The sequence below is a fragment of the Exophiala oligosperma genome (assembly GCF_000835515.1).
Source record: "Exophiala oligosperma strain CBS 72588 unplaced genomic scaffold supercont1.4, whole genome shotgun sequence".
Taxonomy (NCBI): domain Eukaryota; kingdom Fungi; phylum Ascomycota; class Eurotiomycetes; order Chaetothyriales; family Herpotrichiellaceae; genus Exophiala; species Exophiala oligosperma.
In genome coordinates, this window is record NW_015622821.1 from 582,044 (window position 1) to 601,667 (window position 19,624).

The window sequence follows — 19,624 nt, forward strand, 5'->3', positions numbered from 1 at the left end:
CGAAGCTGCAACTCGACTGCAGTTACCGAGAGACATCGTGCTCTCCTCGTCAGCCTTCACATGACGCAATTCCTCTACCAGTTACAACGCCAGAGACCGAGGACAAAGTTGTTGATGTGATCCTGCCTTCGCCGCTGGATTCCACCGTGAGCTTCAATCCATCAGTGCTAAAGACAAAGCGTGATTGGATGGTGTTTCAGTACGCCTCGACGAGATTCATCCAATTACTCACTACGCCGGACGCAACGGCCGAATTCCGCGATGTGTCTTTTGTATTCGCGATTGGATTTCACGAGCCATGGGTCATGCACGCAGCGCTGGCTCCGGCGGCGTTGCACGCCTCGTGTGCTGCGTTGATGCCTCGAGAGGATGCCATGGTGTACACTGAGAGTGCTCTCCGTGGTCTTCGAAAGGCCATCGAACGATCCCAGGTCATTGCTGACAAAGGAGAGACCTTTTTGGCAGCATCTCTTTTCCTAGGGGTCTTCGAGGTTAGCCAGGCCTCCAATTTGGATTATTCACAATTCGCTGATTGACTTTTTAGGACTTTTACTCGGCTCCGGCAAGTCAATGTTTGACTCACTACAAAGCTATTGCTCGAGTGCTTGAGGAACAGACTGTAAAAACACGCCGTTTGGATTTGGATCAACTGTCGGTCTTTCAACGTACTCTTCTCGACTCGGTGCTTTACCATTTTGCCACCAGGTTGATCTTTGAAGAGGACGTCGATGCCGTTTGCGAATCATTCCCCTCTCAAACTATAGCCATGTATATCGATGCACTGGAAAGTGGGACACAGCAAAGTCACGAATCATCTTCGATTCTTCCAGTCCTTGGGCGATGTAAGCCCAGTCTTTTCCTTCTGATCTATCAGATTACCTGGCTCAGCAGGCAGGTGCCGCTCGACAAACACAGCAGCAATCACACGCTTGCCCTTGAATGTCTGGAGGAGCTAGACAAGCTCTTCTATACAAGCCCAGTTCTAAATTTCGACGGAGTCTCTTCATCTGGTGATGATTCATCGAGGACGCCGAGCAACACCGATGTCGCTGCGAAACTCTACTTCTTGGCTACCAAAGTTTTCCTTGTGAAAGTTTTGGACCCAGGTCAAGTGCAGAGCACCTCGAGACAAATTTCTGCCATGCTGCAGCAAGCGTTTGAACTGCTCAGCTGTTTTGACGGAGCTGCCCCTTGTGCGCAATTCATCTGCTGGTCGATTCTTGTCTTGGGCTGTGCTGCCTGCCCAACAAGCAAGATCGAGACATGTGCTGAGTCTGACTTGCCAGTTGACAGTGGCGCTGAAGTACGCTTGAACATGAGGACTCTTATTCAACGACAACTATTGCAAATCTGGAAGACCTCCTACTCTGGGTATGTCAAACGAACAGCTGGCGCTCTGGACAAGATATGGAGCCTTCCCGACTTTCTGGTACGCGATCTTTCAAAACTCGTCTCGACAGCCGGAGTTGAATACGATGGTTTGAACGCCCTGGTGTACAGTGGGGGTCTGGGACAAGCCTTGCTTTATTTGCCTATCTCTTGAGCGAAACGACGCAGGTTCCAGCACGTCCTTATGAAGTTTTCACACGTGGAGGGCGAAGGACTTGAGCACTATACCGGCATCCTCTAGGAGCAGATATGGACTCAAGTCCCCTCATCCCGACTTCAAACTTCATTCTCACTACAGGTTCCGCTGACTTTAAGACCTGAGAGCATGGTCGTTCGATATTCATTGCTTAAACACTCTGCACTACATACCAGCGACATCGTATCTTCTAAGCTCGCTTCAAACATTCGTCAATGACTTTTGTCACCTGCAAACATTCCTCATCTCGCATCTTGCTCGTGAAAATTTGGAGCGAACAAGGTGCGCCATCCATCAATTCAGGATCATCTAGAATCTTTGTTAGTCTTGATTTCAATCCTCGGCAACGACTTACAGTCTGGTGCTCCTTGTCCTGCCTGCACCTTCCACGGTTCTGGGTCCAACTCTTTCGAAGCCTTTCCGAACGGTATGACGCACGCCGGATACTGGTCACACATTAATCAGCCGGAGTTCAAGAGAGGGGGTCCGGGTGCCTACATCAAGCAGGTTCAGGAAGGCCGTGAAAGGTGGCCACCCAAAATTGTCATGGGGCACAGCAGTGTTTTGCGCAGCTGGCGCGAGCACTGCATCCAATTTTTTCTCCAACCAAATTGTTCGCCAATTCTCACAGAGTTCCTGTCTTTTCACCGTGAGAAGAGCATATTTGTGAAGAAAATCAAGTCCATCTAGCTTGGGAACGAAGTTGTAATGGCCAGCATTACCAGGTCCAATTTGTGCGGCGACAGACGGCACTGGTGGCTCGCCGCTCGCATCTATGAACCCCTTGGATGTCGCGGTATGGAGGCCGAAGATTTCGCAGGCCACCTCGTTAGCATCTGAAACTTGGCCTTCAGCGGGCGTTAGGTACACGAGATCATGGCCAGCTGCTTCGAGCTTTTTGGCAGCCTCGGCCAAGGCCCGCTTGATTGGAGGTTGCAGCGGGTACACACGATCTTCTGACATGACACCGATCCTCAGTTTGGACTTGGTGTTGGGCCCGAGTCTACGCCATGGGACGTCGATGGCTGTCGAGTCGAGCAGTGCGGGGGTGGTGTCGAGCACTGCTTTGGTGAAGATTTCGAGTGCGTCGACATCGTTGGTGAGGGGCCCGGCAGAAGCGGTGATGGGCTTCCATCCTGCGAGCGATGGAATCTGCTGGCCTCCGTACGGGATTCGAGAGCTTGTCGGTTTGAAACCGTAGGTACCTGCCCTTTTGTCAGCTTTCGCGACATGTCTCAGCAGAGTCTACATATTCGCCTGACATACCACAGCACAGTGCGGGAATACGGACTGAACCTGCGACGTCAGTGCCGACACCCAGGGGCGAACCTCGAAAGGCCACCAATGCACCTTCTCCTCCGCTCGAACCTCCGGCATTGAGAGCCGTGTTGTGTGGGTTCAAGGCGCGTCCGAAAATGTTATTGTCGGAGTCGGCAGTCATGAGTGTTTGAGGAATATTCGTCTTCACATAAAGCACGGCACCCAGACTGAGGAGGATGTCCACCAGTGGTGAATTGGCGGTTGATTTCTTTCCTAGAAAAGAAACGTACCCAATCGAGGCCTCCTGTCCCTTGATCTGGAACCCGTCTTTAATGCTTATCGGGAGACCGTGCAATGGGCCTAATTTCTCTCCCTTGGCTCTGCGCTCGTCAAGAGATTTGGCCCTGCCGATGGCCTCATCGAAGAATGTTTCCGTCAGGCAGAATGTCAATTGCTGGGCGATGGCAGCTCTCTTGCAAAAGGCGGTCGTCACATCAACAGAGGTGAATTCGCCCGAAGCCAATTTGCCGAGAAGAGCCTCAACGGTGTAATTCTCCGTGATGTCCAACTCATGATCGGTCAAGATGCCAGACTTTCTCGGAATATCCAAGGCGATCAAGTTGTTTGGGTTCTTGTCAAGCGGAAGGGATAACGAGTCCAAGATTGAAGATGGTAGCAACCAGTTCTTTGGAATGGCAGCTCGCCGTTCTTCTCTCTTTCGAGCGACGATATCTTGCCAACTCAGTTTCTGTTCTGTGGTGGTTGTGATTGAGCCCATCTTGAGGTATCGAGACTGTTTACTTTTTGTTCTTGATTTCCCGGTCGGGATATATTGCTTGTACTCGAAAAGCGCCTTTGCTCAACCAAAGGACGAGTCTATGTAGGTAGTCCAGGGAGGTGCTAGACAAGTCGACAATCTGACGTTGATATGAGTGTTCAGTCTCACGCTTGGGGAGAAGTGCACCTCGGTGATAACAGATGTCGATTTCATCTCCACCATTGAATGATTTCTATCTTGGTTAGTATGTACCTCGGTAGACAATATCATTTGACGGTAACTAGTTGACGGCCTGGAGAATGGGTGCCTCTGTACGCATTTCTCCGCCTCGTGATGGACCTATCAGCACCAGTTGCGCCGACACCATTTAAGCTTCTCCAGGGACTGAAATCGTTCTAGCTTGACATCTAGAAAGTGGATTGATCTGGCTTCAAAGCATGGCTCTTGAGTGCGGCAAGATGCTTTCGACATGCGCTCGTGCCTCGACTCGGGTCCCAAGTATTTCAATGGCGGGCAGTCCTCGTTGCAATCTGCAAATCATAGAGGCCGCAAAACGACAAAGACACGATACGACAGTCTGATTAACGAGGGGCCTTTTTGATTCTGAAATATCAGCAAGGGTGAAACAAAATCCATGGATTCATCTACAGATCCTTCTATCTGGCAGACTCTGACCACGAGGCTGAGTCGTGACCCTGGCACACCGGTCGATGATCCAACCATATCATTCTGGCAAGAACCACCACTTCCAATAGCTCAACATGCATCTTCACGTTTACCTAAAGACGCGGACATTGTCATCATCGGCTCTGGCATCACCGGGATCAGCACGGCCCTGCATCTGCTTCGAAGAGATCCAAAGTTGAACATTGTCATGCTCGAGGCGAGAACCGCCATTTCTGGAGCCACGGGTCGAAATGGCGGACACATAAAAGCGGTACCCTGGGCCGACTACTACGCTCTCAAGGAAGCCTATGGTAAAGAGAGTGCAATGAAGATCACCAAGTTTCGCCTCGCGCATCTCGAAGCCATGGTCGCCGAAGCAGAGGCGCTGGGGGAAGAAGGGAAAGTTGGGCTGGTACGACGGGTCGACGGTGTCTGTGCGATATACGACAAAGAAGTCTGGCAGCAAGCAAAGATGAAACTGGCCACTTTTCTAGACGACTTTCCTGAAGAACGAGGGAAGTGGACCATGCACGAAGACGAAAATGAACTAAAGGTGAGCAGACCATTGGGACACCATCATCTCGATGACACTTTGCTGATGTTTTCTTTGCTACTCAGGATCTCGAAGTGGCCAACGCTCATGGCTGTATAGTAGGCCGTGCAGGAGCAGCGTGGCCATATCGGTTTCTAGGGGTCATATTGTCACGATTGTTACAAGGCGGGCAATTGTCACTAGAGACGCATACGGTGGCCAAGGACATTCAACGCACAAAGTCAGCACCTACCCATGCGTACGAGGTCCACACCACAAGAGGCACGATACTAACAAAACACGTCCTCCATTGCACGAATGGTCACGCGGCTCATTTGCTCCCTGCGCTACAAGGTAAACTGTACCCGTTGAGGGGACAAATGACCGTCCAGACGGTAAACCCTGAATTCCCCCGGACCGGGGCCCAGAGGTCTTACAGTCCCATGTGGGCCAAAGGTTTCGATTACATCACACAGTCCCCTGGCGAGGACGGTTCTCTATACCTAGGCGGCGGACTTTTGCAAGATGGTGGTTTGGAGAAAGACGAAGACTTGGGTAACCCGGATGATAGTTCTTTGAGTGCGGGTTGCCTGAGACATCTTGAATCTGTACCTAGCCGGGCTTTCGTTCGCGGGAAAGGGTCGAGCATCGAAAGGAGATGGACGGGGATCATGGGTTTCACTGGTGATGGATTGCCTCTGGTTGATCGTGTTCATAAGTTTCTTTCTGGGCGGGAAGAGTGTGATGACGACCCTCGGGCTGGTGGCGAGTGGATTGCGGCTGGTTGGGATGGGTATGGCATGGTCCATTGTTGGTTGACAGGTAAAGCTCTCGCCGCCATGGTTTTGGGTCACGAGGATGAGGTCGTCGAATGGTTCCCACGTCAAGAATTTGCATGTACCGAAGAAAGATTGGGAAAGATGAATCCCGAGAGTGCCTTGAGACACTTGCTGGGTTAGGTTAAAAACGTTATTATCTTGTTAGGTAGGTAGGTAGACATTACGGAGTAGGGCATTCGTCTTCCTTTGCCGAGAAGGCCGGGGGGGAAAGGGATTGATTGCAAAAGATGGAGTTTACATTGTGTCTTGTTGTACAGTATGTTTCTTGCCAACGTCGCCGGCAATTGAGAGATGGTCTAGACCTTTGGTTTTCTTAATCCGTACATTGTGCGCATAATGTATGGACACACTACCTTACCTATCGATATCGCGGATAGATAGATACATACGGTCAAGCCCTGTACTGTACACGTAGTGCGAAGGTAGATAATGGGGTAAATTTTGACACTATGCCAGAATTAGAAGGTTGACCCTGAAGGAGTACATAAGTCATTCGGGACTTTATCAAACAGCGATAAAGAGACAATGTTAAGTCGATCCCTTGTACGGCGCAAAGCGTGTTTATTGGTCGCTCCTCCTTAGAACAACCCTCGGCGCCTTCAGCAAGCTAATTCATTCATTCTTCTTGTTTCTAGTTCACTAGAGGCAAGCAGCTATACGCGAGATCTACAAAATCGTTGTCCTGGGCACAAGGACCTACGATCCTAATGTCGACCTTCTCCGCAATTTCGAGATGCACACTCTCCGTATCTCGCTGGGCTAGACCAAAACCAGGTTGGGACTCTCGCGTGGCCAAGATTCAAATGATAATGCTAAATAATGACCATTGATAACGAGAACATCAACTTACCCAGCTACCCGTGTTATCTGCCTACATAAGTAGTTGAAGTCGTGTCTTTCTTCCTCCATCAAACAAAGTATATTGAGACATTGATATAACCTGTCCTCCCTCCCTCCCTCCTGTCTGGACGGCGGCCCCCAAAAGACTCGACCACCTCAACCCCACCTCCTCCTCTTCCTCTCCCCCCTCTCCTCTACTTTCCAACCATACAACCAGGACACTGTTCTTCTCTTCTTTCTTCTTTTCCTCATCCATTCTACTCCTCATACAACCCAATCAATATACATGATATATCTCTCCCCAAAATGACCATGGACTACAACAACAATGGAAGACTCCCCCCGGGGACTCAACGTATCGAGGATCAGGCTGGATCTAAGATTCTACTTGCTCCCCAACCAAACGCTGACCCTAATCAACCTCTGGTACGTACATATACCCAACAACAAAACCCAAAGAAACACAAAAGCAAAGCACTAACAATACTACTTGCTGTAGAACTGGCAAGTTTGACTCTGCACCTGCAATAACCGAAGCAGCCCTATACCAAACCTTTCCCTTCTCCGTCCGTTGCTAATGCTGCCGTGAAACAGGACCAAGCTCCGCAAAACAGTACACATGGTCGTCTTGTGTTTTTATGCACTCATGGTCTTCGCCATGTGAGTTTGTTTCTTGAGCCTGTTGATATAAAAGCTGATTGAAAGGCGAAAAGTCTCTGTGTCGCAGTTCCCCTCTGGCAAGATTTCAACGCCGAACTCGGAATGAGTTATGCCATCCTGAATGACGGTTACGCAACCAACATGGCCACCTTGTCAGTAGGGTGCATTTTCTTCGTCCCGGTCGCTCTTCGATTCGGAAGACGTCCAATATACCTCCTCACCGCCCTGATCATGCTCGCCTCTGCCATCTGGCAAGCCAAGATGCAGACGGTCGGCGACATGATTGGAAGCAATGCCATCTCTGGCTTTGCTGGCGCCGTGAATGAGGCCATCTTCCAAGTCACGGTATGTCTGAAAACCTGATAGACAGTCATAAAGGATGCAACGAAGCTGATTTCTCATCTTGCCCCAAAGATCGCCGACCTCTTCTTCGTTCACCAACGCGCCACTATGAACGCCATCTACCTCTGCCTCGTCATCGCGGGCAACTACCTTGGTCCCGTCGCCGCCGGGTACGTGGCCGTGAACCAGGGCTGGAGATGGGTATTCTGGTACTGCACTATATTCATGGCCATCGTGGCTGTCTTCATGTTCTTCTTCCTCGAGGAGAGCAAGTACATACCTAAAATCGTCGAGGGCCACGAAATTGTTGCGACAACGTACAACGACCAGGACCATGACCTCACCAAAGTGAGCAGTATATCCAAGGACAGATTGGGTTCGATTTCCATCGACGCGACAGAGGCCGCCAATAATCAGCGCCGACGCTTGGTCGACATCGACACCACTATCCCAATGGACTCGTACCTGAGGCGCCATCGGCTCTGGTCAACTGAGAAGGCATTCACGACCGGCAACCGGAGCTACTGGATGCATTTCTTCCAGGTGAGAAAACAAAATCACATGCCTCCTATTGTGGCTTGAGGATAGCATGCTGACCGTGTATTTAACTGTCGCACAGCCATTCCAAATGCTGTACACTTTCCCAGCTGTGGCATTCTGTGCACTCCAATATGGTTTCCTCATCGCCATGTTGGCCATCCTCGCCGTTACACAGGCTACTCTCTACCCAGCTGCACCATACCTCTTTTCACCAATCGGTATTGGAAACATGGTAAGTTGGGAACCTCTCTTTTGAACAAAGTATCCTGACAGGTAGCAGAATCTTCCCCCAGCGATTGGCGCTATCCTGGGATCCATCTTTGGTGGCCCTATAAACGATTGGTTCATCGTTCAAGTTGCAAAAAGACGTGGAGGTATCTATGAGCCCGAAACTCGTCTTTGGCTCTTTTTGATCCCCGGGTTCTGTATGCCCCTGGGCCTTTTTGTGAGTAGACAGATTCCCCAGCCTGATAATATATGCTACGAGACTTCGGCTGACCAAGTTGTTCCGGACAGTTGTATGGCTTGACAATCGCCAAGGTATGTAATAAACTCCCATCGCCAAACAACAAACTAAGGGCAAGACATGTTGAGAGATGAGAGACTGACTCTATTACCATACAGGGCATGCCATGGGCCATCAACGCTGTCGGAGCCGGTTTCATTGGCGCAGCTATTGGCGGTTGCGGCGACATGGCTTTGACTTACTGTCAGGATTGTTACCAATATGTGAGTGACTCCTACCCATACCAAAATCCCTTATTCTCGAACTGCAGATAGAATGGATTCATGTACTGACCCATGTCACTTCGTCGTTTCTAGATTCTCGGTGACGCTCTCACGGGTGTCGTGTTCGTTCGAAACATCATTTCCACCGCTCTGGTCTTCGCCATCACACCTTGGATGCAGGGTATGGGGGTGTACAACATGTTTGTGCTTTTGGGATGTTTGTCCATCGCAGTAGCTTTGACTTCTGTCCCTCTCGTGATCTGGGGTCGGACATGGCGTGTGAGGTTGGCAGGAAAATATGAGCATTTCGTTGCTAAACAATACTGATTGTTTTCCTGTATGCGGAGGTGATGATGCGACATTGTGCGGGTGGCTACTTATCAAGAACGCCAGGGAATATGTCGGCCAGGGTATGTACGGGTCCTTGGGACATCAGGAATCTAGATTAGGTAGAAAATGGATGACTCGAATTAAGGCTACGGGAAGATCTTCCTTGATTGCAATCCTCGCTCCACTCCACGCACCTTTCGTAGTCTTGAAAGCGAGACTTTTGTTGACTTGCTGTATGAGAATAACTCCCCACGACTACCTTACCTTGTCTACAACATCGTCGATGATTTTTCTGTGTCAGCTTTGGAGTAGCCTGAGTAATGTCCATAGCTAAGAACCCCGGCGCTCAATCGCCCAATACTCCGCCGTAAAATGTGCTGCCAAGCATAGCCCGCCTTAGTTCGAAAATGCGTCTACGCAAGAGTGGTGCCAAAAAAGTTCTTGAGGGAGGACGAGGTGCGTACCGACCACCCCACTAACAACACCACTCTTTCCAAATCCCCGATACCAGGCAGTCAGTGCGAGGAGTCAAAGATGGCGGCATTTGGCGGACAAACACCTACCATCATCGTTCTCAAAGAAGGTACGGGCTTGCTTTCCCCGTTCAACTGCGAGACACAACTTTTACTAACGCCGCTGCGTCCACGCAGGCACCGACCAGTCCCAAGGCAAGGGCCAGATAATCTCAAACATCAACGCCTGCCTCGCGGTACAGAGCACGGTGAAGTCCACCCTGGGCCCCTATGGCGGCGATCTACTCCTCGTCGACGGCAACGGCCGGCAGACCATCACCAACGACGGGGCCACGGTCATGAAACTGCTCGACATAGTCCACCCGGCGGCACGGATACTGACCGACATCGCGCGGTCGCAGGATGCAGAGGTCGGCGACGGCACGACCTCGGTGGTCGTGCTGGCCGGTGAGATCCTCAAGGAAGTCAAAGAGCTCGTGGAGCAGGGCGTGAGCACACAGACCATCATCAAAGGTCTGAGGAGGGCGAGCGTCATGGCCATCAACAAGGTCAAAGAGATCGCCGTGGGCACGACAGAGGGCAACAAGAGGGAGACGCTGCGCAAATTGGCGGCCACAGCCATGAGCAGTAAGCTCATCCATCGGAATGCTGACTTCTTCACCAAGAGTACGTTACACGCCCTTCCCCCTGAAATCCAATTAGTCAGGCTCGGACCCGATATGCTAACAACTGTGTGTATTTTCTAGTGGTCGTCGATGCCGTCTTGTCCTTAGACCAAGAAGACCTCAACGAGAAACTCATCGGCATTAAGAAGATCACCGGTGGTGCGCTGGAAGATTCCCTGTTTGTGGACGGTGTGGCGTTCAAAAAGACATTTTCCTATGCCGGTTTCGAGCAACAGCCGAAATCCTTTACGAGCCCCAAAATCGTGTGCCTTAACGTCGAACTCGAACTGAAGGCCGAAAAGGACAATGCAGAAGTCAGGGTGGACCAGGTCTCCGAGTACCAAGCAATCGTCGACGCAGAATGGCAGATCATCTATAACAAGATGGAGGCGCTATACAAGACCGGTGCAAAGGTCGTGCTGAGTCGATTGCCCATCGGCGATCTTGCGACTCAATACTTTGCAGACAGGGATATCTTCTGCGCTGGGCGAGTCGCGGCAGACGATCTCGAGCGAGTGTGTCAGGCTACTGGCGCCACGGTGCAGAGCACCTGTAGCGACATTCTCCCATCACACTTGGGTACCTGTGGCAAGTTCGAGGAGCGACAGATCGGCGGCGAACGTTACAACCTGTTTAGCGAGTGCCCAGAGGCAAAGACCTGCACGCTTGTTCTACGGGGTGGAGCCGAGCAGTTTATCGCTGAAGTGGAACGAAGTCTTCACGACGCAATCATGATCGTCAAGCGTGCTATCAAAAACCACACCATCGTTGCTGGTGGCGGCGCTACAGAGATGGAAGTTTCGGGTTATCTGCACAGATTCGCAGACAAAAACGTCCCGCACAAGCAACAAGCCGTCGTCAAGGCTTTCGCAAAGGCCCTCGAGATCATCCCACGACAACTCTGCGACAATGCCGGCTTTGATGCCACAGATATTCTTAACAGATTACGTGTCGAGCACCGCAAGGGAAACACCTGGGCTGGTGTCGACTTCGACCACGAAGGTGTGCGGAACAATATGGACGCCTTCGTCTGGGAACCGGCTCTGGTCAAGGTCAACGCACTCAGTGCAGCGGTCGAGGCTGCTTGCCTGATATTAAGTGTTGACGAAACCATTAAGAACGAGGAAAGCCAGCAGCCCCAAGCGCCTGCACGAGGGTTACCTCCTGGAGCAGCGCAGAGAGCCCTCAGGGGCAGAGGAAGAGGTATGCCGAGACGGTGAGCGAGATGGCAGATGTTGAACGAGAAGAAAACAATGAGCTCCTGGGTTCTTCCCGCCCATGTAGATTACGTCCAAAACAAAAAGTGGTCATATTGGCTTCTTGCTTCGATTAGCGAGCATCTGCAGCCCCTGTCGACAAAGGGCCCATGGCGCACAGGATGATATGACATGAGACCAATGATACCAGAATGTCTGTTGGCACCTTGATTGATAGAATTCGGATTAAATGTGAACATTGGTGCAACTTGGAGCGTAAGACGCTGGGAATGAATGGACGATGCCAGGTCGCGCAGCGAACCATATGTGGTGGGAACCTTTTTGCATATCTAGACTCATCACATGCCTCTCGGTATGGTTGGAATGTGTTCAGCTCAGGTCAATAGGCTGCCTCTCTTCTAGACCCAAGAGTTAGGCAAGCAGATCGACATCTTCTCAAGATGGCTCTAACGAGAGGTCGAAATAGACCGACAACTAAAAACAGTGTGTGGTAAATCTCTATAAGACTTGGTGTTCATTGTTCTTAGATTGTCCAGCTCTTGTCATCACAGCCCCTACTAGGCTCAAAGGATGGTCAAGCATGTGTAAGCATGGATCAATGTAACCACAACATCATCGCGACAACCCCGTATGAATAGATAACCAAATCTGGGGGATGGTGTAAACACTGCTCTGTTAACAGCCCCTTGTCAGAGACTACCCAGACCACAGGGGTTTGAATTTCGGCAAGGGCTGGACTTGCTATATGCGGCCCAGTCACCTATTGCTTACTACTCTGTAATGCCAGTTGCAACTACTGAGGGTAACACGAGGGTATCCGTAACAGGAAAGACATCGTATGCAAAATGACCAAAAGGACTGAGATTGCAGCAAGCTGAACCAATCGAGTGTTTTGCGCAGACAGCATTATCCAGAATGGCCAATCGTCTAGGTCCTTTTGCTGGCGAAGACTTGTGGCGCAGCTGGATCTTGCATGAGGCACGACTTGTCACCACTGGGTCTCGGTCTGCATGCAATTTTACGGCCTGTGCCCATGTGAATGCAGGGCTGTTCGAAGCTGATTGCCATATGCCACGTGGATCCCTCGAAACTCAGCACTTGGAGCTAGAACGAGAGAGAAAAAAAGAATCGACTTCTAACCTCACTAGAGAGCGGGAGAACAACGACTTGTCGAGTCATGTCTAGTTCGGATGAGCTTGTAGCTAGCCTCGTACCCCGTGTTCAGCTTGGAACTACTGAGAAGAGCCGACCTTCGACGCTTTTGAAGATGCATACAGGGTTTCAGCAGGGTTGTAATTCCTATGACTGCATTTGGACTGCATAGCCAGCTAGGACTGAATCTTGCATCTCGTCTGAGAACGGTTGCTCGATTTAGGGTCAAGTCGAACCGTCGTAAACTGGAAACAGAGGAGTTGTTCGCTGGTACACGGCCCTCCTTTCAAGGGTTAGTCGTGAGGCGAGCGAAGCTGGAACTTAGGCGGAGGACGTGCCCTTTCCCGCTGCAAGGCGAAAGGAGAGGGCGACTAGCCGAGAACAAAAAGACCCCGTGAACATCGACCGAGACAGGTTGACAGAGGAAGAGGGGACCGAGACACATGTGAGCTGGATGGTGGAGGCTTTTGACGCCGGGAAAAAGCACGTCTGTCTGGTCTCGTAAGCGGCCACTTTCCCGCAGGGTCTATAACAAACAGGAACAGCACAGTAGGCGCAGTCGGTCGTCTACTCTAGAGCCTCACATTCCATTCCTTTCGGTTTACCTGAGTCATCAATACTGTACACGTATAGCCGTCGCCACCTCGTTCATACCAGATTCTCCCTCTCGAAGATTCGCGTATCGGCACAGATAGTCCCGTCAGCCCTGTTCTCATTACTCCACATCGAACCCTGGCACATTGACCTAAAATTCCCCATCCCAGCCGAGAACCTGAGGACTCCCGCCCACTTCATCTTACGAATACCAAAAAGCACCTTCGTCGACGCTACCTATTCTTCTCGCCCAACGGTGTCGTGCTTCTTGAAAATATCACGGTCGACCTCTATATCTCTAACAAATTCTTCACTGTCCTCGAGTGTACAATGTCTTGGTTCCCTGGACAGGGCGGCTACGGCGTAAGTCTGACACACTCCAGTTCCGCAGCGAGAAGCGGCAACACCGAGCTGTTATGACGCAGGCAATTGATGATAGACGGCTTACTGATTGTACTCAGGCTCAACAACATAACAACTACGGCGGATACCCTCCCTCACATTCTCCGTCACCATACCCGCCTCAGGGCTACAACCAAGGCTACGGTCAACAGCCATATCCCCCTCCACAGTCGTCACAACCGTACCCGCCTCATGGTTACGGCGCTCCTCAGTACAGCCAACCTCCGCCAAATGTAGCACCATATGGCTATAATGTACGTCCACAATAACCCTGGTTCCAAAAAAATATCTGATGTGTGTTAGAATCCCCCTCCTTCGCAGGGTGGCTACGGAGGATACGCAAGCCCGCCTCCTCAGCCAAATGGCTATCCTGGACCCCGACCAGGCATGCCCTCCTCATATAACAACAACCAGTCACAAGGCCATGGCAACCCAAGACCTCCGCCTACTGCTCCCCAGCAGTTTGGAGCCGGAGCACCAGCAGGATATTCGTTCCAATACTCAAACTGTACGGGAAAGCGGAAAGCGTTACTGATAGGTATAAACTATTTTGGTCAGAGAGGACAACTGAGAGGTTGTATCAATGATGTGAAGAACATGTCGACCTATCTCAATCAGAATTTCGGCTATGCTAGAGAGGACATGGTAATCCTCACAGACGACCAGCAGAACCCAATGTCACAACCGACAAAAGCCAATATACTTCGAGCTATGCATTGGCTCGTCAAAGATGCGCGTCCGAATGACTCACTATTCTTCCATTACAGTGGCCACGGTGGCCAAACGCCAGATCTTGATGGAGATGAAGAAGATGGATATGACGAAGTAATATACCCTGTCGATTTCCGGAACGCGGGTCACATTGTGGATGACGAGATGCACCGCATCATGGTCAAATCACTACCTCCTGGTGTACGGCTGACGGCAATATTCGACTCTTGCCACTCAGGCTCAGCACTCGACCTGCCGTACATCTACTCTACCCAAGGTGTCCTCAAAGAGCCCAATTTGGCCAAAGAAGCCGGCCAAGGCATGTTGTCTATCATCTCGTCCTATGCTCGTGGAGACATGGGCGGCATGGCCTCTACAGCTATGGGCTTGTTCAAGAAAGCTACGACGGGTAACGCCATTAACGAACGCAACAAGCAAACCAAGACGAGTCCTGCGGATGTGATCATGTGGTCAGGCAGCAAAGACTCTCAGACTAGTCAGGACGCCAACATTGCAGGAGAAGCCACTGGCGCCATGAGCTGGGCTTTCGTGACGGCGTTGAAGAAAAACCCACACCAGAGTTATGTTCAGTTGTTGAACAGCATCCGTGATGAATTGGCTGCCAAATACAGTCAAAAACCGCAGCTGAGCTGTTCCCACCCTCTAAGTAAGTTCTTCCTTCAATCAACTCTCAAATCAAGCACTAACCGTCAAACCAACAGACACGGATTTACTATATGTGATGTGAACAACGAGACGCAGGAGGATAGTCATGATACCCGGGCCTATGGTGCCATGGAATGGTTCTTAGCACGCTTCAACATTGTATAGTCGGCGTTTCCTGAGCGGCTTCCCCTGGACATGCCACAAGTTTCTAATGGAAGTGGGAAAAGTCATGGCGTGAAAGGGCGAGCACAGAGTATAATTGAACCTATTCATCACACTTTTTGAGAGCATCAACCGTTGCGTTCATGTGCCGTGTAGCCGTCCATCGTTGGATGTTATCATTAGTACTGCCAATCATGAGCACTATTCATGTGTATCTAGGCAGTGCCTGAATAGTGGTCTGTAAGCGAGGCAAGGATTGACAAGAGTCAGCCTTGAGAGCGTCCAGAAGACCTATTATAGGATGCAAGGACGGGATGTTCATTTTCGTTCTGCTCTTGGCTGTGATTGTAGTGGCCGCCTTGGAGAAAAACGTGCCACGTGAACGCGGGCGGAATCGTATGCAATACAACGTCAATGCTGGCGCCGCATGTCACCACCCACTTATCACGAATCTTGCAGCCCGGCGCATTGACAACGAGCCCATGATCGATTTATGAGTGGCATTGGTACCGACTTCACTTCCTCCCGTTTCTGTCTTGTCGCCAACGAGCCTCTCCTACCGTCGTTACTTTTTCCAACATGACTACTCTTGTTCGTCCGAACCGCCCTCCAGCATGAAGCCTGATGTCCCTCCCTCGTACGAGAGCGCCATCAGTCGCGAAGCATGGCCGATAATCGCGCCCTACATCCCCTCGAGTGACCTCTGTTCGGCGTGTCTTGTATCGCGGAAATGGTACTCGATATTTGTTCCCTTCCTCTGGGGCGATCCCGCTTCCCACTTTGGCATTGCCAACGACGCCGTCTACGTCGCGCTCACCCGCTTCAAGAGGATCCTCCGCAAGGCGAGGCCGAGCGTGAGAAGCCTGACGCATACTTTGCACCTACCGCCTGCGCTCAGTGAAATATACGGCGGTCCCAACCCGACGTGGTTGCGCGATGTCCTCGAATATCTACCCAATTTACAAAGTCTGGTCGTCACGAAACTACCCTTTTTCGATCACCATAGTCTCAATGCGTTGAGACTTACAAGCAGCGGGAGGACACGGCCCTCGGGAGAAGACGACGAATTGCCTACATATGGGTTGAAGCTACTGCTGGCTTCGAGTGAGCCGAACACCACATCAAGCGCTCTGGCGGGCGCGTTGCCCAGATTCCCAAGTCTAGTCTATCTCGACCTTTCGTACACGTCACCCGCGAGAGATGCGGCCGTTCTGGCGGCGCTGCTATGGCTGCCAGATCTGCAGGTCCTGAAATTGAGGGGCGTCGGCCTGAAGGACGGAGAGGCCGAGGTGCTGGCCAATGCCATCGGCATCAAGGTCCGCCTGCTGGATATCAGGGACAACCTGTTGACCGATATGGCTGTTCGTTCCCTAATGCAGGCTTGCTTTCTTCCATCCGACGCCTCAACCCGTGGCAATCTAAATCTGGAAGATTGGCCTGTTGGCATGGCCCCAGGCCCGGACTTCTTCAGTCTGGACACCTTACGCAGTGAAGAACTCGACCATGAATTACTGAAGCAACTGACCAAGCCTCTCACAGGGAGGTTAGCGTTTGAAGATATTCCCCACAGAGGTCTTACTCATCTATATATTTCGGGTAATCGCCTGTCTGTCGAGGGCCTCTCCAGTCTGCTCAAGTCGGAACGACTACACATACTCGATGGTGGTTCTGTCGATACCGTCAAAACCATTGCAAGGACACAATCACTCTCTTCGCCTACAGGTTACATCGACGAGGTTCGATTTCCGGGAGCCGAGAAGCTTATACCTGTGCTGGCGAAATCGGCGAGCAAAAACCTCACATATCTTCGTGTCGACCACGCCTTGGTCACTGCAAAACTAGAGGGTAGTCATGGTTCCATTAAACATAAAGCGGCCTCAGCTGCCTCGGCCGAATCTGTCAAGTCTCAATCAGTGGCTGCTGAATTGTCGTCAGAGGAAAGGCACATCGTCGAAGCTCCAGCGCCAGCTCACTATGCCGTGGAGTTGCCTGACAACGGACCAATTTTCGAATTGGACGCTACACCAGCACAGCCGAGACAAGAGCTGATAGGTGACGTGATGTATTTTGCCTTGAGCCCTCCAGTCGGCGAGAAACCACATGAGTCCAGCCCAGTCGAGGAGAAGCAAAGTCCCATCAGAGGCGAAGGCCCTTTCGCGCCAGAAGTGGTCAACGACAAAGATCTACACAACAACGAAGCCGAAGACCATGGGAATACGACAGAGTCCGAAATCTCTGACGAGACTGGGACGCACAGTACGACCAGGTCTCTCTTTTCGCCTGTTTCTCCCATCAGCAACCATGGTACTTTTCAACCCTTGGTGGCTCCGTCGGCAAAAACAAAGCACATGCCTACTCATCTTCCTCTCATAAAAGAGCCATCTGAAACTACACCTGAATCCCCAGCCGTCCAGCCAGATGCGACCTTGTCTCCTCTACCAACCCCGACATCTCATCGTCAAGCTCAGATTGAAACTCTTTTGGCAAAGAGACCCATGCAACCGTCCAAGCCTCAACTAGGATCGCAGGTGAACCAAATGGTCTTCTCAAACCTGCGCAGTCTTCATCCGTCTCTGCTTCCGAATTTACGAACACTAATACTGACTGATGTGCCTACCACTACCTCGAAATCCTCGGGTGTTTTAGAGAACCTGAAGTCGTTCATTGCCGCTTGCGCCGATGAGTCTGCCCTGTCCCGTCTCCTCGCCCGTACCGATTACTCTCTTCCGCCTGGCCGAGCGCGACACATGGCCGAGCTCGAACAAGCACGTGCCCTTTTTGCCTTGCGTACAATCATCCTAGAGATGGAGCAACCGGCGGTCAAGACTGTTGACGCCCAACGCGGCTGGCAACATTCTCGTCAGGACATCACCATGAGTAAGTCGTCCACAGGTGACATGGATAGTGAGAACTTATGGTCCGCCGCGGCCAATGATTTCAGCTTCTTCGGGGAGGAGGGAGAAGAACATGACGAGTGTGGCATTTATGAGCATGATCCAGAAAAATATTTCCCAACCGCGCATTTTGATGATAAAATCGTCTTGACTTCAGGTGATGGACACGATGACAGTGGATCGAATAGTCCACATGGCAGTGTCAATCAGGGCTGGGGGGCCGGAACTGGGACCCTATCACCTTTCTCGATGAATCTTGGTGGACGATCGGCGGGAACGATAAGAAGCCCAAGAAATTTGCCTCTGGGGAGGAATAGGCGAAGTTCAAACGAGCCTCATTCTCGACCACACAGCGGTGCCGGTAGTGGGACATGGGACCCTCGCGAGCTACTGTCAGAGGTGCAAGGGGGACCTGTTTCGCCAAAGTTTTTGAATGGACACATTCAATCTGCACAACGTCGGATGGCTCCGCCACCAACATCCCATCCCAAACAAGTGGAGCCGGACAATGAGTCGGAAGAAGAGCAAGTGGATGTTGTTGCGGAACTGGCTGCATGGAGAAGGGAGCGAAAGAAGGCGTATGAGGAGGAGTTGTCCAGGTATAGGTCGTCAAGGGCCGGCGGACACAGTCGAGGACCCAGTCAAAATGGGCAGAGTTACGGCAATGGAATAGCCAACAACAACACTGGATCGGATTCGATGGATGTACCACGAGGTTATGGCTATGGCTTCGATCCGGGAGCCATTAATGCCGCGACCGGAGCAAACAAGTCATCACCGATGTCGAATGGGTCGACCACTCCCAAGCCTACGACTCATGGCGACCTTAATGACATTGACATGAAGTTTGTAGAGGGTCATTGGAAAGGCGAGATCAAGGTGATTCGAAATCCGACCCCCAAAGGGAGAACGGGGGTCGTGGACATGTATGGGAACTATTTTGAAAAGGGCTATTTGTATCCCTGACGACGTCGACCGACCAGATGTTTGGGAAATCTACCTACCCAAGATACCTACCTTGAAGAGAAAGGAGAAGCAAGCAGCTATAATACCCCCCATATACAGATTGTTGATTTTATGTCAAATGACCATGTTGGACCTACAGGGAGAATGAATTGTATACCCTATATATGATGATTACTTTACACTGGTAGCTCCGTTGTCTGATCAAGGCAGGAACAGGTTGCGTCAAGAGTATCATGTAAGGAGAGGCCTTCGACATCCCCGCTCATATGATTTGAGGACGAATTGATCCTCCTTTCAATGACCTAGGAACGTATTTGCAAACTGTTGAGGAATTGCGTCTGTCTCAAAGATTTGCCAATGCTGATGGAACACACGAGGGTCCTTGACATCATCACGGCGGTCCAAATTACCCCCGGAACTCACTACTTGGTCGACGACGCTGTTGTATATATATGGTACAGTTATATTACACTGACACCCCCAAGCCGTCGTCTTTTTCTCGCCCCCTTTTTCAACTTATCCGAACGCCGCTTTGGGCCATCCAATCTCCTCCCTCCCTTGACTGCTTCCTTCCGTTCCCTTGCACTCTCTCTTGACTCTCCTCCCCGCTCTCTACTGCCC

At 51.2% G+C, this 19,624-nt stretch overlaps 4 protein-coding genes across 4 annotated transcripts; all 4 read left to right on the plus strand.

The window, feature by feature from the left end:
• Positions 1-6,828: 6,828 nt before the first annotated feature.
• PV06_04354 (uncharacterized protein) lies at positions 6,829-9,098 on the plus strand (the record flags this gene model as incomplete). The annotated part of the gene is made up of 9 exons (XM_016405241.1): positions 6,829-6,926; positions 7,095-7,160; positions 7,214-7,505; positions 7,575-8,045; positions 8,122-8,274; positions 8,323-8,487; positions 8,559-8,582; positions 8,667-8,771; positions 8,865-9,098. The coding sequence occupies 9 exons, from the start codon at positions 6,829-6,831 to the stop codon at positions 9,096-9,098; spliced, it is 1,608 nt and encodes a 535-aa protein (XP_016263447.1).
• Positions 9,099-9,574: 476 nt separating this feature from the next.
• Positions 9,575-11,940, plus strand: PV06_04355 (T-complex protein 1, eta subunit). The gene is made up of 3 exons (XM_016405242.1): positions 9,575-9,684; positions 9,752-10,240; positions 10,321-11,940. The coding sequence occupies exons 1-3, from the start codon at positions 9,636-9,638 to the stop codon at positions 11,457-11,459; spliced, it is 1,677 nt and encodes a 558-aa protein (XP_016263448.1). The 5' UTR covers positions 9,575-9,635; the 3' UTR covers positions 11,460-11,940.
• Positions 11,941-13,189: 1,249 nt separating this feature from the next.
• PV06_04356 (metacaspase-1A) lies at positions 13,190-15,258 on the plus strand. Its single transcript, XM_016405243.1, has 4 exons — positions 13,190-13,565; positions 13,664-13,858; positions 13,908-14,982; positions 15,038-15,258. Exons 1-4 carry the CDS (start codon positions 13,533-13,535, stop codon positions 15,061-15,063), a joined length of 1,329 nt encoding a protein of 442 aa, XP_016263449.1. The 5' UTR covers positions 13,190-13,532; the 3' UTR covers positions 15,064-15,258.
• Positions 15,259-15,597: 339 nt separating this feature from the next.
• PV06_04357 (uncharacterized protein) lies at positions 15,598-19,274 on the plus strand. Its single transcript, XM_016405244.1, has one exon. It carries the CDS (start codon positions 15,758-15,760, stop codon positions 19,001-19,003), a length of 3,246 nt encoding a protein of 1,081 aa, XP_016263450.1. The 5' UTR covers positions 15,598-15,757; the 3' UTR covers positions 19,004-19,274.
• The last annotated feature ends 350 nt before the right edge of the window (positions 19,275-19,624 follow it).